The sequence below is a fragment of the Sardina pilchardus genome, chromosome 13, assembly GCF_963854185.1.
Source record: "Sardina pilchardus chromosome 13, fSarPil1.1, whole genome shotgun sequence".
Lineage (NCBI taxonomy): Eukaryota > Metazoa > Chordata > Actinopteri > Clupeiformes > Clupeidae > Sardina > Sardina pilchardus.
The window spans coordinates 21345448-21366373 of record NC_085006.1 but is presented as its reverse complement, the minus strand read 5'-3'; the positions used below and the strand labels follow the sequence as shown (position 1 = coordinate 21366373).

Genomic DNA, 20926 nt, shown 5'->3' with positions numbered 1-20926 from the left:
GTTATATTGAAATGTGCACCTGTCTCTTAATTTTGAATAATACTGTCAACTCAATTGAATACTGGCACATTTGTTCTCTATTAGTACTCATGCCCAGGAAACTAAGTGCACATGTAAATAAAGCCTATCAATATAATCTAGCAGCAATGTCATACAATGCGTAGTGTGGTTTAAGCAACAAGGGGCACTGCAAATGTGAAACAATATGGGCTTTCATCAAAAGACTCCGAGGCCGTCTAGCAGAGGATGGGGAGGAGAGCATCATATCAGCATGACAGAGATGTAGGAGGTCATCCGATAGTGCTGTCGTCAGACCCACTTACATTACTGCACTTGCACATGTATGCTGCTTAGTGTATTAGGAGAAAAACAGCCACTTCGGCAGTTCTGCATAGGATTTAGCTCTGTGCTCTGTCAGCAATCCTTTTGTGTGTGTGTGTGTGTGTGTGTGTGTGTGTGTGTGTGTGTGTGTGTGTGTGTGTGTATGCTCGTGTGCTCTCACCATCTTTTCTTCTCGTACTTCTCTTGAAGGAACTCTTTCACTTTCTGTGGTTCCCGGAAGTCTGGGACGGAGGAGGTTCTGTCGTCATAGAGACCGAGCCAAATCTGTTTGCACACCTGCAACAAAAGACAAGCGAGATGAGCGAGGGATCGGCCCGGGGAAAACGTCAGGAAACGACAGACGGAAGGGGAGGGCAGGGAGGAGAGGAACGAAAGACAAAAGAAAGACGAGCGGAGGGAGGAGAACAAAAGAGGGTGCGGAGACAACCCAACATATGTGCCATCAATCATTCATGCATCCTGGCGTCTGCCATAGGGTTGGGGTGGGGGGGGGGGGGGGGGTGTTGCCCCGGGCGACCGGGTTGACACAGAAGGGTTCCTGCTCACACGGCCCTGACGCTGATGGGCTCCGACACCAGACAGGAGCGGACCTGGAGCCACTGGCCCGGTTCTGCCCGCGATCTGACTGATCTGGGACCAAATCAGGTCTGCATCCTGCTGGCGCAGAGACGGTCAGAACGCAGCCATGAGCAACAAGGAGACGCGCCACAGCACGCAACAGGAGCTTCAGCAACACGGAGTAAAAACAAAAACATCTGTACGTCTGATTTCTCATTTACTTCTCCCCCAAACAACCCACTGCAACAGCCTCACCTCTCCTCTCCTCTCCTCTCCCCCAAACAACCCCCTGCGACAGCTTCTCTCCTCCTCTCCCCCAAACAACCCCCTGCAACAGCCTCTCCTCTCCTCCTCTCCCCCAAACAACCCCCTGCAACAGCCTCTCCTCTCCTCTCCCCCAAACAACCCCCTGCAACAGCCTCTCCTCTCCTCCTCTCCCCCAAACAACCCCCTGCAACAGCCTCTCCTCTCCTCCTCTCCCCCAAACAACCCCCTGCAACAGCCTCTCCTCTCCTCTCCTCTCCCCCAAACAACCCCCTGCAACAGCCTCACCTCTCCTCCTCTCCCCCAAACAACCCCCTGCAACAGCCTCTCCTCTCCTCCTCTCCCCCAAACAACCCCCTGCAACAGCCTCTCCTCTCCTCTCCTCCTCTCCCCCAAACAACCCCCTGCAACAGCCTCTCCTCTCCTCTCCTCTCCCCCAAACATCCCCCTGTGATTACCTCTCCTCTCCTCTCCCCCAAACAACCCCCTGCGACAGCCTCTCCTCTCCCCCAAGCATCCCCCTGCAACAGTCTCACCTCTCCTCTCCTCTCCTCTCCCCCAAACATCCCCCTGCGACAGCCTCTCCTCTCCTCTCCCCCAAACAACCCCCTGCAACAGCCTCTCCTCTCCTCTTCTCTCCTCCAAACATCCCCCTGTGATTACCTCTCCTCTCCCCCACACATACTCCCGTGACAGCCTCTCCTCTCCTCCTCTCCCCCAGACATCCCCATGTGACCGCCTCTCCTCTCCTCCTCATCTGGTCCTCCATCACACACAGACACGCCCTCCCTCTCCTTCTCTCTCTACCTTGTGGACGCTCTCCAATATCTTTTCAATCAGGCTCGAGTTCTCACAAATCACCTATGTCGTCCATCACCACCACCTCCACCTCCACACAGAGGTGTCACTGAGGACTACTGAGAAATCAGCACAGATAAATCTACTGCTATTTTCTCATCATTATCATATGCCGTATATTGGTCAAGAGAAAATCAACACTATACCAATATTTGCCAGGGGTATGAATAATCTTGTTCCTAACTATATATAATTTAGTCATTTAGTCTTCAACTTAAAGAGCAACTTGCAGGTCATATCACATAAAATCATGCATAAACACCTTCCTACATTCTTTCTAAGCAACATTATGTGCAAACGTACTATAGTGACCCGATTTAACCTACAAGCAGAGGCAGACATCCCGGGTTCAGAAAGTAATCCTGCCAAGTATCTGATCCATCCATTTAGTAAACCGGCTCATCCTAATTAGCAGCCAGGTAGATCAGATAATTAGTGATATCTCCTGTGTAAAATGCTCCGGTAGAAAGAATATACGACAGGACTTCTACTTTCTGGAACCGTGATGTCCATCTCTGCCTACAAGTTGCTCTTTGTATAAGTTAGCCACAGCATAACATTATTAGTAGAGTGTTGAGTACATGATTATTACTACAGTAATTTCCCCACTATTAGCTGTGGTTTATACATTGATTTTGCAAAACTTCTTCAGCTATGAGGTTAATACACGGGGGGGAGTTAATATGGTATTAATATGGTTTTGTTTCTTTTAACTTGCAAAAAACTCTGTCCTGCGGCTTATACACAATGCGGCTAATGCACAGGAAAGTGTTGAGTACATGAATACTACATGTACTGTAAGCTGTCTGGTAATGGAGCCCATGATTTGGGGCCTCAATAGATCAGCCTCATACTGGATCTGAGTGGTCCACCACTGCTTCCAGAGTAGTGCTGCAAGTAATAGATGATTAATAGATGATTAATCTGTTGATTACTTTCTTGATTAATCAATTAGTTGTTTGATCGATACAATAACAATTTGTTTTTGTTTTTTTAAGTGAATCAGTTTTTCCCAAAGCCCAGGATTATGTTTTGTTAATCAGTGTTTCCTAAAGCCCAAGATTATGCTTTGTTTTGTCCACACACCGAAAACATTTAGCTTACCGTCATCGAGGAGTTAGTAAAACTGACAATAAAAAAATAGATCAAATAAAAAAAGAAAGAACTAAGGAATTAATCATACCAAAATAGTTGGCAATTTATTTAATAACTGACAATGACAATCGATTAATTGATTGACGCAACGGAATTTCAGAGGTCCCTACTGAAGCAGAAAGCCCTGTTTCAGAGCTGGCTGTACTACTGCAGTCAAGCGGTTGGGAAGTGGGAAGGTTCCACCTTCTAAACTCCCCACATCTGAAGTAAGAGCATTCACTAAATTGAGTGACGTCAAAACATTCTCCTGGTAGTTCACCCAAAGCCTCCACTTCAAACTGGGAATTTCCCAGTTCACGTGTGACATGCACCCCCAAAAGTCTAGAATCCTCCCACTTCCCAGCTGCTCATGAACGCACCATACAATCAGCCACAAAGGGCACTGGACTCGAGACTGATCTTGGGACACCAACATGTGAGTCGGGGGCCTACACAACACATCTTTACTCAGTCAGTCCAAACCATCCCACCTCTGCCACCCTGACCTCCCATATTGAACTGAGCACGGCCCTAGTTAATTAACTCAAATGAAGTACAACCGGGACCTGACAACAGCTATCAGACTACATGTATCAGAAAACATACACCATTAGACACATACAGCATGACACCATTTCAAGTGGGATCTTAAGCGTATCAAGGGGAGACGCTTAGGGTTTGGCACACACGTCACGACTGGTATACTTGTGCAGTGATAAGGTGGATGGCCCCTCTGGGCTCTACTTACAAAACAGCTCAGTAATGTGGAAACATCAGAGAGGAAGAGGAAGAACAATGCCCCATTCAGGCCTGACGCCAGCCAGCGAGCCAGCGAGCCAGCACACACACACACACACACACACACACATTAACAGAGCGCTTCTACAGATATATTCAGGTCCTGACTATGTGCGGCTGTGACGAGTAGTTAAATGTGAGTGCTTAAATGCTTGCAAACGTTGCAAACCGCAGCCAACACAGCAGTAGAATTTGGCACATTCCAGAACATTCCTGGATTCCAAGGGAGCCCCTGTCAAGGAAGGGGGGGGGGGGGAAACACCGTGGCCGTCTCTCATTGGGGTGGGTGTGCAGAGACAGGGAGAGAGAGAGAGAGAGAGAGAGAGATAGAGATAGAAAGAGAAACAGACAGACAGGGAGGCTGATAAAGAGAGAAATGTGTGACAGGAAAACCTAGGGTGAAATGAGGCCAGATAATAGACACTGTGATGAGACGAAGAAGTACTACATATACAAGGTCAGAGAGAGAGAGAGAGAGAGAGAGAGATAGAGACAGCGAGAGACAGACAGACAGAAAGAGAGAGAGAGAGATAGGGACAGAGAGGAATAGTGAGAGTGAGAGAGCGAGAGAGAGAGATGACTGGATATTGGAGACATCATGCACTGTGGGGCTGTCCCAAGTACGGTGCTGGCTCCTCAAACAGACTTTCTGAAAGATTCAAACCTGCTTTGAGAGCCCAACGGCTCCAGCAACTACTATCGCAACCAACTGGCACACCACAGATCACATAACCATAGCAACCACTCCTCCTCGTCGGTACCTTCTCTTCACCCCCTCGTCTTCCTCATTCCGTTTGCGTCTATCATTTGATATGTCTGACTCATTTTGGGTTTCCTCCACTTTCTCCCGTCCTCTCATCTTTACTCACCCAACTCTTTACTTTCATCTCACTCTCGCTTTAGTTCTCTCCATCTCTAACGACAGACACTGCAGAAATCAACCCACACACACGCACACTCACACACACAGATAACCTTGAGTTCCTAACAGATGAAACACTGAGGATTCACATAAATATAGAGACAACCTTACATTACACATACACAAATATGCAGGTGTTTGTCTGATATAGGCCAAGCAGGAAAACACCTGTGTGTGTACATGGAGAGTATACACATGGCACACATGGAAAGTACATGCAAACTATGAGCCACTGACTGATGTCACACACTATCCCTCATCTCCCTCTGTGCACAATTCTCATGAGGTGGCCTGTGTGTGGGCTTATTAAAATAGAGGACTGGCAAGAGAGAGGGAGAGAGAGAGAGAGAGAGAGAGAGAGAGAGAGAATGCGTGTTAACCCAGGATAATTAAACTATACTAATTCCACCCTCATCAACCTCAATTTAGGGATTCAGGAAAACATCCTGGGAATGCTTAAGACAAATGCAAACCCCTCACACACACTCCAGCAATACATAGACACGGCTTCAAATAAGAGCTGTAAGAACAGAGGGATGAATAAGAGGAATCGGTGAAAGAGAGAAACTTCCCTGCTCGCCCCACTATGCATCACCAACACACTACTGTACAGTACAGAGCAGAGGTGATGCTGAATGCAAGGATTCACCTCACCAATATTAGTGCTAAACGAACACTCCACCGTATTTTCATGTTAAACTACGCTATTCCCTTATGCGTGCACTCACTGCGTGCGGCGCTACTTTGATAGCACTTAACATAACTGTATTTTAATAAGGAAAACATGGAGGTGTTTGGTCGCTTCTAACTTCATCTCTGTTTGGATCCTAATGAATGAACTGGGCTAGCTAAGTGCTATCAAGGTAGCTTAGTTCAGGGAATAACGTAGTCCAAATTCTCACTCTTAAATTTTCTGCTGGTTATGCAGACAGAGAGAGCGAGAGACAGACAGAGACAGATAGATACCGAGAGAGCGAGAGAGATAGATATAGATAGAGAGAGAAGAAACAGCTTATCTTCGTTGAGTTTAGGAGAGCACAGGAACGTTTTAAATTCCAGAGTGACCATCGGTCAAATTCATCTGGGGAACACACCACGGGGCGTGTGAGCACAACGTTTACTGCCTGCCCGCTACACCGTCTCCATGGACACCGCGCTGGACTAAAAGCTCAACAAACCTCTGGAGACTCTTAGCAGTGTTCCATATCCCCTTCTCTAAAGGTGCAGCTTCACAGGGAGTTTCTCTCAAGCTTCACAAAAGTGGTTTTGCACTTCCCTTCATCTGAACATTGACACAACTAGACTTGCGTTTTTGCTACATAAAAGACAGATAGAGAGATAAAGTGTGCCAAAAGATAAAGCCTCAATATGACTCTGGATGATGATATGACGACACGAATAGGGCTGGAACAATTCATCATTTAATTGTCGACTATTGAATCGACTGTCTATCATGTCATGAATCTATGGTCAACCAATCAAAGCCTGAGTATGCAAATAATTTTTTCATCCTTGAAGGCATAAGGGTACTGACCCGATCCTGGGTACTTGACAGAGAGACAATTATTCATAAAGACTTCATAATGCTTTGATGGGCCCAATGTAAAATACAAAGTAAATTTAGCTAAAGCGAAGTTTAAAAAGTCTCATCCAAGGTTGGCTCATCAGTTCAGATGCGTCATTCTCTGTGGTAGGGCCAAAAGGGTATATTTGACCCGCATGAGTAAAATATGCAGGAAACACACATCTATTCATGGGAAACACTCGAAACAAGTAAGCCACCTCTTTAGTGGAGCACAGCTGAGTCACAGAGACAAACATTCAGAGAAAGGAAAACAAAAGTTCAGACGTGATGAACTTTAGTCTGTGACACGCTGTTCCGGCCCCATTGCAACACACAGGCTATTCATTCCATGAAGTCATCACAGAAGATTACAGAACGACAAAACCTCAAACATCTCCCTTTCCTCATACCTCCCCTTTCTCCAATAGCCCCATGTTTCCGTCTCTCCTTCTCCCTCCCTCCCTCCCTCCCTCCCTCCCTCCCCCCCTCCCCCCAGCATATACGGCTCTCCTCCCCTGAACACACCTCCCCTCCCCACCCTTTGCCCGAATGAAACGTCACAGTTTGCCCAGCGACGGGCAGCACTAATGAATGCCAGAGTCCATTCCTGAGAAGGTCCATCTCTACGTATACAGCAAACCCGCCCCTCCCGTCACCATCCCCCAAGGCTCTGGGCCAGATGAGAAGTCCCTGACCCGTTTGACTTAAGGGTGGGGTGGGGGTTGGGGTGGGGGTGGAGGGCTCAATGACCGTGTTGGCGATGGATGCCTTGCCTACCTCATTCCCGTGCTTCTGAAGAAACTCGATTTCCTGCTGTGCGAAGGTCGTCATGGAGATGGACTTCACTCTGTGTGGGGGGTTCAGTCCTCGTCTGTGATGAGGAGGGATTGTACAGAAAGAGGGGGAGAGAGGAAAACACAGACAGAAAGATGGGGGGGTTAATTTTGTTTTGAGGAAAGTACGCATTCAGTACGTAATCATTAGACTGAGCATTTTATGTGTGCATGTTTCGTGTGTGTGTGTGTGTGTGTGTGTGTGTGTGTGCGTGTAGTTACTTCATGCATGCATGCGAGCGTGTGTGTGTGTAGTTACTTTGTGTGTGTGTGTGTGTGTGTAAGAAAGGGATGGGTGAGTGAGAGGGAGATCTCTAGTCTGAGCCAATTCATTACAATCCTGCTGGGCACTGGGCTTATTACACACAGATATGGGACAAGGACATTAGGGCTCTTCCTACCTCCCTTACATTCTGTGTGTGTGTGTGCGTGCGTGCGTGCGTGCGTGCGTGCGTGCGTGCGTGCGTGCGTGCGTGCGTGCGTGCGTGCGTGCACAGACAAGCATCGTCAATATCCCGGCCATCGCTATGGTATGCAGACTTTCAGCAGACAAGAATTTACAACCTAACGACGACACGTGTGCGCGTGCATGTGTGTGTGTGCATGTGTGTGTGTGCATGTGTGCGTGTGCATGTGTGTATGAGCAGCACAAGGACTGTTTCCTTCCATCATTTCCCTCTTCCAGATCAGAATTCCCATGGGAAGAGTGAGTGTGTGTGTGTGTGTGTGTGTATGGTTGTCAAACCACACCCTTCCGTTCCCCCTCCTGTGACCACCCTTCATTACTCTGCCTCTCCTGTATTGTTTAGATCTTCACTTGCACTTGTTTGCCTCTCTTGCCATCAACCCTCTCCCTCTCTCTCTCTCCCTCCCTCTCTCCCTCTCTTCCTCTCTCCCTCCCTCTCTCTCAACTCAATTCAAGGTAGCTTTATTGGCATGACAAATATTGTTTTGCATTGCCAAAGCAGGACATCAAACAATACATTACCGAATAGATAAGGCATTTATAAATCTCTCACAAACACTCTCTCCCTTGCTCGCTCATCCTCCACCTCCTCTATTCCTCATTCTCTTTCCCTCCCTCCCTCCCTCTTTCTGTCAGATCTTGCCCAATTCCCAGCTGAGGTGTCTCTTGTAGGCTTCAAAAACAAGTAGGACATTTTATTTGGGTTGGCAAACACATCTCCTCTCCAACCCCTCCCTCCCTCCCTCTCCCTGTCATACACACTGCAGTATGTCTAGAGTGAGGAGTACAGTGATATGACTTCATGGCCTAGAGGGTGCTGTCGTAAGGAGGCACAACCAGAATTTCTAGTAACCAGAAGAGCAGACATCTGAGATGCCCTATTCAGTCACACAAACACAATGTACACACACACACACACACACACACACACACACACACACACACACACACACTCGATCAAGCACAAAGAGTATAAATGCACAAATGAAGGCCTGTATACATTTGGATTACAATACGGAACAGTAGAGAGATGGATTCCCTACAGGATATGATGGAGGCATTGTCTCATTCACCATGCCTTTGACACTAAAACAGTTTCTGTGTGTGTGTGTGTGTGTGTGTGTGAGTGTGTGTGTGTGTGTTTCTAAGCCTTATTACACTTGACCAAACACCTAAATAATTCAGAACACTGCTATGGACGACTGAATTCAACATTGATATGGCTCAGAACCCGACACACACCCTCCCATCCATCCACTCATCCGCCCATACCCACCCACACACAGACACACACACACACACACACCCGCCCACCATCTGTGGAGAGGGAACATGTCAGCTGCACAACACATCGGAGGTGTTGTGTCACCTACTGGATGACAGCAGGAAGGCTGGCCAGTATCACTGCTCTGGGGTTGACATGGGTATAATACCACACCACACCCACACCCACACATGCACACACACACACAAAAAGAGAGAGAGAGAGTGTGTGAGAGATCGACACAAATACACACACAGATATTATAAGGCCATACCGTTGTTCTGTCCAGTGTCCAGTGGCCAGGGTACCATGGCGATGACAGACTGCTCTGCTGCCGACAGGCTCTGAGCGTGCAGATTCAATCACAGATCTTGTGCTCACAGAGGCAACGACAGCTTCTGTCCGCAGCAGAGCAGACATACTGCTTGTACATACTGTGCAGAAGACGTGCACACATGCGTGTAGGTGTAAGTGTGTGTGTGTGTGTGTGTGTGTGTGTGTGTGTGTGTGTGCGCAAACCTTCGGTGACTCTGCTCTGCACCAAATTCACTGCCACCCAATTCACGCATGGCCTCATTGGCCTGTCCTACTTGCTCTGAGTCAGGGGAAAACCCCCACCATAGTCACCGCAGCTACTGTATGGGCCGAGGAGACGGCGGTTGGCGAGGGTTGGCGAGGGTTATGGCTGTACGTGTTCCCTGTGCTCGTGGCAGATCACGTCTGCCGGTCGATGCCAGACATCAAAACCTCTGACGGTCCCCGGCTCTGTAATCCCATCAGGGGACTTAACGTGGACTCTTACGGCCAGAGACGGCGGCTGACTCAGACGGGCACGGCCCACACTTGACACTCCGCTAAGATGGACTTATCCATATATTCGGCTTAAGTTATCTTTAACGTCGTCTGTCCTTACGTTTTCTGTGCACAGTGGCACTTAAATCACAATATTTACAGAGGGGACGCCGACGAACGCTAAAGGCATGTTGGGTAACATTTTGGTCCCCAGGTCGACTCAATGCAACTCTGGCAGATCAGGTCCACACACAAACGTGAGAGACAGGTCCACACACACCTGAGCCACAGGTCCACACATACCAGAGCCACAGGTCCACTCCACACACACCAGAGCCACAGGTCTACACACACCTGACCTGAGCCACAGGTCCACACACACCTGAGCCACAGGTCCACACACACCAGAGCCACAGGTCCACACACACACACACACACACACACACACACACACACACACACACACACACACACACACACACACACACACACACACACACACACACACACACACACACACACACACACACACACACACACACACACACACACACACACACACACACACACACACACACACACACACGAGTCCACACAAGCGGGGGAGATGGTGTGCTGGCCGCCCAAGAGTTATGAAAGGGGGAAGAAGAGCGGGAGCTCTGATGTCTGAGACAGACTTGAGCAATAGTCGCAGCGCAACCTCGGGACGGATTAAAAAATGACGCTACGCATCGGTGCCAGGTCGGCCGTGGCATGACGTGAACACGAGGCACGAACAGCTGGCGGAGGGTTACGTTACCTGATCGAAACCTGCCCTGGAGGAGGGACACAAAAAAAAGAAATCCCTGACAAACCCTCCAGCTTCCTCTCTTACGCAATCTGAGAACTAAGGAGCTGCTCTCTCAGAACCGGAGCACCAGAGACAGCGAAATGTATTCCTTCCTAAACAGTTCGCGAGCAGCAGCCCAGCGCTTAAGAGAGAGAGACGGATGGAGTAATTGCCTAATGAAACCCTGAGCTTGGCTAAGACACTAATGCTGCATGAATTCCCAGACGGACTGAAAAGAAAACAATATCAAAATATTCAACCAATAAAAATGAATAAATGACAAACACCTCACATTGACACGGCATCATCTAACAGTGCTGTACTCACTGTCAAACAGAACCAGTGCCATTCATTAAGCTACAGAGTGAAAAGTCAACCATATTCATGGTGAGGCATCCGCATTGCCTACGTAAAAAATCAGCACATCTAAACGTATGTCAGTATCTTCTAAGGATGCGATATGAAGTCTCTCGTTTCCCCATTATCATTAAGCAAGAAGGACATCATGACGAATCCGCGATAAAAGTGATGCAATTCAGTGGTTAGTCACACAATTGTTTTGCAAGTCCAAAATCCACCATGTCTTTTTGATTTTTTTTTTTTCTACCACAGCTACTTCCCCCTCCACCCACTCAGTCACTCACTCACTCACTCCCTTCTCATTTGTCCTTATTGCACCAGAATTCACCAGAGTGCATTTGATGCAACAACTTCAGGCTATTTAAAATGGAGATGGATGAATCAGGCCACGCAAAGCACTCAGCCCAAACTGCTGACGAGCGCGTCTAAAGAACCAGTTAGTGAGTAAGAGATATCTCTTCAAAGCCCCATTACGTTAGATGCTCCCACCAGCACACACAGCCTCTCTCTTTCATGTGTTGATTTTTTAATATGGTGTGTGTGTGTTTGGTGTGTGTGTGTGTGTGTGTGTGTGTGTGTGTGTGTGTGTGTGTGTGTGTGTGTGTGAGTGTGTGTGTGTGTGTGTGATGGGACGAGGTGGAGTGGAGCTGAGGCCCTAATGCAGTGTTTTTCAACCACTGTGCCGTGGCACACTAGTGTGCCGTGACACATTGTTAGGTGTGCCGTGGGAAATTATCCAATTTCACCTAAGTGGTCTAAAAAAGAGTGAATAGAAATAATTTTCTTTGTGTTCATTTGATTCCTATTCAAGACACTTTGACAAGAATGACTTGATATCATTAATGCGGGCAACAGATTTTTATTTAATTTAATTTTCCATAAAATTTCATTTTATTTAACATTTTCGGCTGGTGGTGTGCCTCAGGATTTTTTCAATGAAAAAAGTGTGCCTTGGCTCAAAAAAGGTTGAAAAACACTGCCCTAATGAACACAGTGCACAGTGCAGAGAGGAGAGATCCACTCCTGTCTGACTGTGACAAGCGCGCAGGCACACACACACACACACACACACACACACACACACACACACACACACACACACACACACACACTCATTAGCTCTACCTCTTGCCTAAGGGTGATTCTGTGCTCATACCTGATAAACAGACTTCAACATCAGCACAGTCACAAGACTGGAACATTTGTTAAACACACACACAGCTATGCATCTCTGACACTCATCTCTCAAGATTAAACCTTAAACCTAGTAACATGCATGCAGGTGGTGTGTGTGTGTGTGTGTGTGTGTGTGTGTGGATAGTGATACCAACACACACACACACAGGTGTCAGCTGTTGTCTGTTCCCACCTGTGTAGGGGAGGAGGGAGGGAGAGAGCAGCCAGTTAAAAACACTACAAAAAAACATATTTCTGTGTTCCCGCTGAGTAAGGAGGAAGTCTAAGGAGAGAGCGGGGGCCAGGACGGTGTGTGTGTGTGTGTGTGTGTGTGTGTGTGTGTGTGTGAGATAGGAAGCACAAGCATCACATGAGGAACATGTCAAACACAAGTAGGTCAGACTCAGCACATGCAGCACTCACAGAAAGTCAGGGATATTCGGCTTTTGGGTGACCTTTGCTGGCCTTTGTTCCAATACTTTGTTTGAGATGAGGAAATCACCATTGCATGCTTCTACTTAAATGCCCTACTTTTATGATCTAATACCACTGTAGTACACTGAACATTTGACATTTTCCATAAATTTCACCCGAAAGACAGGTATCCCTAACTTGTTGTGAGTTGTGTGTGTGTGTGTGTGTGTGTGTGTGTGTGTGTGTGTGTCCTGAAAGAAAATACAAAGGCAAATGCATTGGATTTTTGCCAGTAAGTTACGTGAACATATGAAGTTGACTTTCCCACATGACTAGCATCCTAGTTCACATAACTAGATCTGTCTGCATGGATCACATGATATGCATATCCGTTCTTTTCACCTGTGTGCTTTGTGTGTGTGTGTATGTGTGTGTGTGTGTGTGTGTGTGTGTGTGTGTGTGTGTGTGTGTGTGTGTGTGTGTGTGTGTGTTCAGAGCCTTGGGCAGGTCAGAGTGGAGGCCAGTTCAGAAAATCTGGGTCAGATACAGGGAAAGTATCCATAACACTGGCAGCATTTAAGTGTGCTCTTCCACACAGTAACAACCACCTTTCTTTGTGTGTGTAAAAAATATTCTTGAGCGCCGCAGACACTGAATATATTTCAGGTGGTGTGCGGGTGTGTCTGTATATAAAAAAAAGTTAAAAAGTAGAATATAATATGTAATGGTAATTGACCTGTGGTGTGTGTGTGTGTGTGTGTGTGTGTGTGCATTAAATGGATATATTCACCCAGGGTGAATAGGGTGAGAGAGACTGCAGCAGCAGAGTAACACAAAGAAATCACTGGCTCCTTGGTGGTCGCCACCCTCACAGCTGCAGAATTCTAACACACACTTACACACATCGCTCTAGGACAGAGGCCTCCCACAGAGGAGCTGTACGCTCTCTCTCTCTCGCTCACACACACACAGAGCTTTGTACCACGTTCGAGACTCACAGCAGGGGTAGCTATCCCTCATTTGCATACTGCACTTCCTGCCACTCAGCAAAAAAAGACTACAACTCCCTTCAGGCTCCCCTTCCTCCCCTGCTGGGCCTATCACAGTGAGGGGGCTACAGAACTAGGCTGATGGGCCAGGAGGAAGCAGCTGGCTTGGCAGCAGCTCCACATGTGTGTTTGGGCTGAGGGGAGGCCACCTGAAGTTTACATGAGCCCGAGGCGACAGACACACACACACACACACACACACACACACACACACACACACACACACACACACACACACACACACACACACACACACACACACACACACACACACACACACACACACACACACACACACACACACACACACACACACACACACACACACACACACACACACACACACACACACACACACACACACACACACACACACACACACACACACACACACACACACACACACACACACACACACACACACCACCTGGAATGATGTGGTGGTGACTGACATAGATGAGATGACAAAGTAGACCTGGCAAAGAAATCATGTTCATTGCTGTCTCAAATAAACATGAATGGTTGAAGTATTTTTCAGCAAGTGGTAATTAATGGTGCATTATTTACTTGTACTGGGCCAATTCAAGTATTTTAATCTTCCTTATCTTTCTACAGCTGGCAAGCATACGCATCAGGTAGAGGGGATCACTTGGGTTAGACAGCTAGCCAATAAGGCTGAACGTGAGAGCAGAATGAGCTCATTTATTTTTCAAATCCACTGAAAACTGACAATATTTGTCAGCATCGCTTGACATCTACACACCATAACTTCCCAACTATTAGCCGCGGCTTACACATTGATTTTGCAAAATTTCTACAGCTATAAGGTTATACACGGAGGGCAGTTAATAGGGTATTAATAGGATTTTGTTTATTTTAACTCGCATGAAACACTGTCCTGCGGCTCATACACAATGCAGCTAATACACAGGAAATGACTGTACTGCAGTCTATGGCACTGTCCTCTCTATGGCTCCAACAATCTCTATGTTCTCAAAGTAGCCCAGAGGTACAAGCAGGCCTGTGAAAATGGCATGACCAGAAGGCAGAAGCTTGTTGGCTGCGTGCAAGGGGGGAAGGTTAACAATGTGACCCAAAGGCAGACAAGATGCGCCACAAGATATAAATCCTTCACACACACCAACATGGTCAGCAGCAGGCTGTAAGGCTGTGCCATACATACATACATACATGCACACACTACGCTACTCCACACATTCACACAGTCAAGAGTGGGATGAATGACCAGAAGTTTCAAACATAAAGCACATTGTAAAAAACAAACACACATTTCAAATAAGGGCCCACCCTCTCTCTTTCACACACACACAACACACACACGCAGGCTCTTGTTCTTCAAGCAGCAAAGTCGGACACACCCACAGAAGGAATGTGTTTACACAACGACCCCTTGAAGAACCCCCATGTGTATGTGTGTGTGTGATATGTGTGTATGTGTGTGTGTATGTGTTTGCTTGTCTTGACCCAGCGGTGACCTGCTTGAGGGGCCAGACTGGTCGGCATCTGCCCCCAAATCACTTACTATCATGGCATCAATAAGGACTGCTCCAAATGCGCTTAGTCACATTACATGACTGCCATGTCTACTACAGAGAGAGAATACACACATGCGTGCGTGCGCGCGCACACACACACACACAGAGAGAGAGAAACACACGTGACACAACTCGGCCTTGCTGCGAGAAAATGAGACATCACTCACTCATCCACCCAGTATGAGTGATTCATCTCACTCATGCAGTGAACACTCACCCACTTCCACACAATCTATTTCTCAATCGTGCAGACACGTCCGCCGATTCCTCCACTCCACCCTCACTGCTGATTTATTCATGACTCCCACAGATTTATTACTGCATATCAGCAATGTAATAAGGATTTAATCATGGGTCATCCCACTGGTTCTGTCCAATAGAGTAGAAGAGGTTACTTGAGTAAGGCAAACGTCACTCTTACAATTAGGTTGGATTCAGATCACTATGATTTTCACAGAATTTGCTATGATTTTGGAAACCCATGTCATTTTAGGAGCTTTCAAAGAATGCAGTGGGTTGAATTGACAATTGAATGGACAATTTTGAATGTTGTTTTCATTAACATTTGATCAACCAATTGCCTCGTTGGGAACAAATAATTATTGACTTGACTTGATATAACAGCTGGTTAGCTTAGCTTTGTTTTTTTATTTTACCACATTGATACAAAAGACGACACAAAACATTTTCTCTTCACATTTCATCCCTAAAATGCAATGAATTTGATGCGTGGTGTTGGTGATATAGGATCATAAAGAAACGGGGGCATCTAAGCTTCAATTGCTAACGATTTACCATCTAGCAATCGGTGACAGGGCTCGCCGTCATAATTCATGAGTGAAACTGAAGACTGAAAAAGCTGCTGGTGCTATATTCAAGCATGACATTAAGTTCGGCGTATGCCAAGGGGCAATGCCCGATCAGGTCAGACATAGGCCAACCAACATTCACAGGAATCTTGCCTTCACTGAGCAGATACCAACTTTCATTTATTTGACCACAGAGGTTGGTATTTGGCGTTTTTAAACCAAACACCAGGGATTGCGGAACATCTTTAACACACACACACACACACACACACACACACAAAGTAAATATAGACTAACTAAGCAACTGAAAAACTCTCACCCGCACGACCACTTCAAACCAGCAAATATTGCAACCAGAGCAACCAATCAGCCAAACAGAATCATCATCATCCTCATCATCGTCCACAACTTTCCCCCGAGCAAGCGAATCAGGACTGGCTACACAGGAACATACCATTTCATCATCAGCCAATAAAACTTGATAAAACTGCTCCACACGGTGCCCTGATCAGCCAATCAGGGTTCAGCTGAGGGGTTCCCCAGCAGCCCTTGGCCTACTCTACTCTCTGATGCTCAGGAGGCTCCAGGCAGCCCTCTCAGGACACACGGAAATGTGCCAGTGGCTCAGAAAAGAACTCAATTACACCCCCCTACCCCCACCACACACACACACACACACACCCACACACACCACACACACCACACACACAGCACTGCAGGGAAATGCACGGCATTCTCCATCCCCACCAGAGAGAGAGGGACGATGAGCCAGTAGAGATTAAAGGAGATGGAGAGCAAAAGGAAAGACGACGCAACGAGGGGCACTGGAGAAGATGAATGCAGGAGAGAGAGAGAGAGAGAGAGAGAGAAAGAAAGAAAGAGAGGGAGAGGGAGAGGGAGAGGGAGAGAGAGAGAGAGAGAGAGAGAGAGAGAGAGAAAGAAAGGGAAAGAGAAGAGAGAAAGACCAGGAGAGGAGCACTGCTGGATTCCCAGACACAGATTAAGTTTAGTACTAGACTAGAAGAGAGTCAATGAACACAATCCAGGACTAAGTTTCATCCATGTGCAGGAAAACTAACACATGACGTTGACAGGAGAGGGGTTGAAGGAGAATGAGGAGAGGCAGAAAGTAGGAACACTGGGAATAGTGTGCATGTGTGTGGGTGTGTGTGGGTGTGTGTGTGCATTTGTGTGATGTGTGACGAGTCCTCGGCCCATACCTCTCCCCAATCAACACTTCCAGCCAGGGCTGTGCGAAGCAGGAAGTACAAAGCTGCCTATCTGCCCCAGAGCACAGGATGAGAAGCTAGAGAGAACAGAAATGATCCAACAAGGAAGACCACTCAAGTTAAGTTAAGATGTGACGGATGGGCTAGAACATAGAAGAGTGTAGAAGGTGAAAGCGTACAGGATGTGTGTGTGTGCGTGCGTGTGTGTGAGAGGGAGGGGTGAGAGAGAGAGAGACAGAGAGAGAGAGAGAGAGAGAGAGAGAAAGAGAAAATGAGTGGCGGTCCACATGGGATAGCACATTCCTCTCTCTTTTTCTCCTCCTGACACCTAAAAACTCCCCAGACTGACCAACATCAGGGAAGGTGAGGTCTGACAGTAACTGGAGGGAGTGTGTGTGTGTGTGTGTGGGTGGGGAGGGGGCTGTCTGAGAGATTCGATTCGATTTCCCCCACACCCTGTGGGAAGCAATCTGAACACAACGTACGTACGTGTCATAACAGTGGTCATACCACATCTACAACACACAGACATAAGTGAGGAAACCACAGTGAGAGTGGACACATGACTTGAATCTCCTATCCATAGATTATGATCCGCAGATTCAATACAATACAAACACTCACACCAACAGAAATAAAGCATCACTTTCATCCTCAGGCTTTACGATACCATACCAATAGATTATAATACACATACAGTATTTGGTGCCAGCATCTCCTTTGGAAAGATTGCTGCAGTTAGACCTATCAGCTCCACTAATGGACATGACTTATTTATTGAACTTTTGGCTATGCATGATTATTTCATGTAGACTGGAAACCATTATCTTGCATTAAGATAGAAAGGACAAACGAGTCAAAACCATTCTAACTCTACTGCCGAGACACTTCACAAAGCGGCACTAGAGGGGTCAGCCACACCACTGTGTTGAGTGGGACAGAGATATCTATTCTGTTCTGAACACACTGACACATACATTTGATAGGATGTAGGCTAACACTGTTTTGGGCTACCAGCTGTGATGTGGATCATTTGAATCCGTCTTTGGTGTGAAAAGAGAGTGTATGGAGTGCTTCGCTGGCAGAAGTCTTTTGGGAAAACAGGAACAGAAAGAACCTGGCCGTGTTGAACGTGTGACTGAACTTCCAGAGACCAACGTGTCTACATTGAGAAAAATAACTTCACTGATGGACCTTAGGTGGACACAATATTTGCTCAGAAATGATAAGCATATGTATGCACATGCGCGCGCGCGCACACACACACACACACACACACACACACACACACACACACACACACACAGGAAGAAACCAGTTTCTATATGAAAGGTACTGTTAGCTGTAAAACAGTCGGACACACAAAATATAATAAATCTAAGGCACAGAACCCACATTTTGAGTCCTTGTGAATTTTTCCATGATGCTGCCTAGTGGGGGAAACACTTTGGAGAGGATAATCAAGTGTACTAGCTTTTCAAACTCGATCCTCACAGACACAATACAAACTTATAGATGATTCTGTGAACCTGCGTTGTTTGTGTGAAGGCTTCCTAGATACAGCTCTCTCCTCGTCTGCATTTTTAGCGACTGATGACGATGGGAAAGAAATGGGCTATTCCGCTATTATGTAGAACTGCTCATTCGTCAGCAATTTTACTACACAAAATACACTTCTTCGACTTCCCCTGAGGGTTGAATTCTGATTATTTTCCCTTTTGGGAAGGGGCGGGGGTTGGAGCAAATATCTAACACTAATCCTAAATCCGTAGCTGTACAGATGCTGAGTTACACAACCAGGCAGGGACGGACTGCGCTGGACCGCTCTGGACCGAGCCACTACAACTGTCAAAAACATTTAATGCCAACTTACGTTAACTAGCTAACTGCACGGACAGTGGGTGAGCTCGCTCACAACAGCAACATAGTATGCATGTGGAAAGTCATCACTGTCTTTCAAATAAGAGGAGTCGAGTTAACGCCGTGCGTCAATAATAAACAAGGTGTAAACGGTAAACAAGTGTAGGATTACGCGCCATTGTGAACTGCCCTCACAGGGTCGTGGCGTGTTGCACGCCATTAACACAGCTCATCGTTTAGCTTAGGATCAATCAACAAGTTGTCACGGGCTTTGCCTCGGAGCTAAACTTGGTCCGGAGGACTAGGTAGTTCTAGCGGTGGTCGGGCTAACTGTCAGAACTTGCCGGTACAGTATGTTACATGAGGATGAGGGTGTGATGTGCGAAATATTGAGAGTGCTGTAGCAAGCTGCCCATAGGACACTGCGATAAAAGCCTTCTTACTATCACATCTGACAAAGTTCTAACATTACAAGATTTAGGATTCTGACGTTAGGTGTAATAAATCCTCTTTCACAGCAAACTCTGATAACGTTAAGTATTTTTGGTGAACTTGGGTGAGTGGCTGAGTGCGAATGTCTGACACTGAAAAAAAGGGCCCGTATATGCAGCTAGCCATAGCTAGCTGGCCTAACCAGGTCAGAATCAGGGGCGTTTAACAACTAGCCAATGTGCACTGGGTGGGTATCTTTCTCTGATAACGTTAGGATAGTCCTAGCTTGGCTAACGTTATCTAGCGTGTACCAGTCAACGGTGGCTAACATTACTGTTCCCAGCGACCGGTGACATTTAGTACCACACAATCTGTTAAATAATTCAAACCAGCTCATTTCTTACATTTGTATAGTTTGAAGCACAACAGCCTCGCAGTCGCAGCCTGTTAGCACTGCCGGGTAGCGCTTATGTCTGTTCGCTATTACCGCTAAATGTCTGGCTACATAACTTAGCTGAAAATGTGGCTAGCCAGCTAGCTACCCAACCCCCCACCCACCGGTCAAAATGCAGACAATAATGTCGGCTTGTGTTAGGCAGGTCTACAAACTCTTTCTGTGAAGTGTTTTTAAAACCACCTCTCATATTCAAGTTATTAACATGCATTAGTCCCCAAGATAAAAGAATGCCACTTGCTAGTAAAACAGACCTGCAAACAAGGAAAGTGTTACTTACAGAATGCCGGAGCAGGAGGTACAAACGAAGGACCCCACCGTCATGTTGGCATAGGTTGGGCCGCGTTGGTCGCAGTCAAAGCACTTTCTATTGGGAGGCAAACTAGTCATTTCTCGGAGCATCTTCAGGTGTTTCTCCTCTTGTTTTCGCTTCGCACTCGCAGCCATGGTTGGGGCCGGGATGGTGAGGATCAAGGGAAGGGGAAAGACAAACCGGCGAAGGACCTGAAACACCCAGAGACAACGTAGGCTGCTTGCTGCGGCTTAACGGATAGCTACCGACTCACGATCGAGCGTAGCCACACAGAGGAGGGCGGCTGAATGAAGAGACGGACCGGAATTCACAACGACCCCACGTTTCCACGAACAAGGAATCGGAACGTCGTAGTCAAGAGGAGCATGCTACGCCCGTGAGTGGATTCTGACTAGGCGCGAGTTAGCGCCACCCAGCAAACCAAAACTGCCTTTCAATTCGCTGTTTGCATGACCTAATTCACACACAGCGGGTTACACTCACTACAGCCCTGGAATAAAAAAAGTTTTCCCCTCTTTTTGACACACCACCAGGCAGAGCATTAGACAATAGCCTACCGCAAAACCACAGTGGTGTTACCTCTACAATCTACCAGTTGTCTACTCTTAAATATGGAAGTCAACATTTGCAGACTTTCCTATTTGCCTACA

The 20926-nt window shown here is 47.0% G+C and overlaps 1 protein-coding gene across 3 annotated transcripts in view; it reads right to left on the bottom strand.

Moving 5' to 3' along the window:
* The window catches only part of agfg1a (ArfGAP with FG repeats 1a), a 34095-nt gene extending 13360 nt beyond the window's left edge, over positions 1–20735 (bottom strand). The window contains exons 1-3 of one of the 3 annotated variants that reach the window (XM_062552143.1): positions 20244–20735; positions 7218–7311; positions 503–618 (exon numbers count right to left, since the gene is read on the bottom strand). In XM_062552143.1, coding sequence (XP_062408127.1) covers positions 503–618; positions 7218–7311; positions 20244–20410 — 377 coding nt within the window. In that variant the 5' untranslated portion in view covers positions 20411–20735. The remainder of the gene's footprint in view (positions 1–502; positions 619–7217; positions 7312–20243) is intronic. The other 2 variants (XM_062552142.1, XM_062552144.1) reach the window with 2 other exon arrangements.
* Positions 20736–20926: the final 191 nt, after the last annotated feature.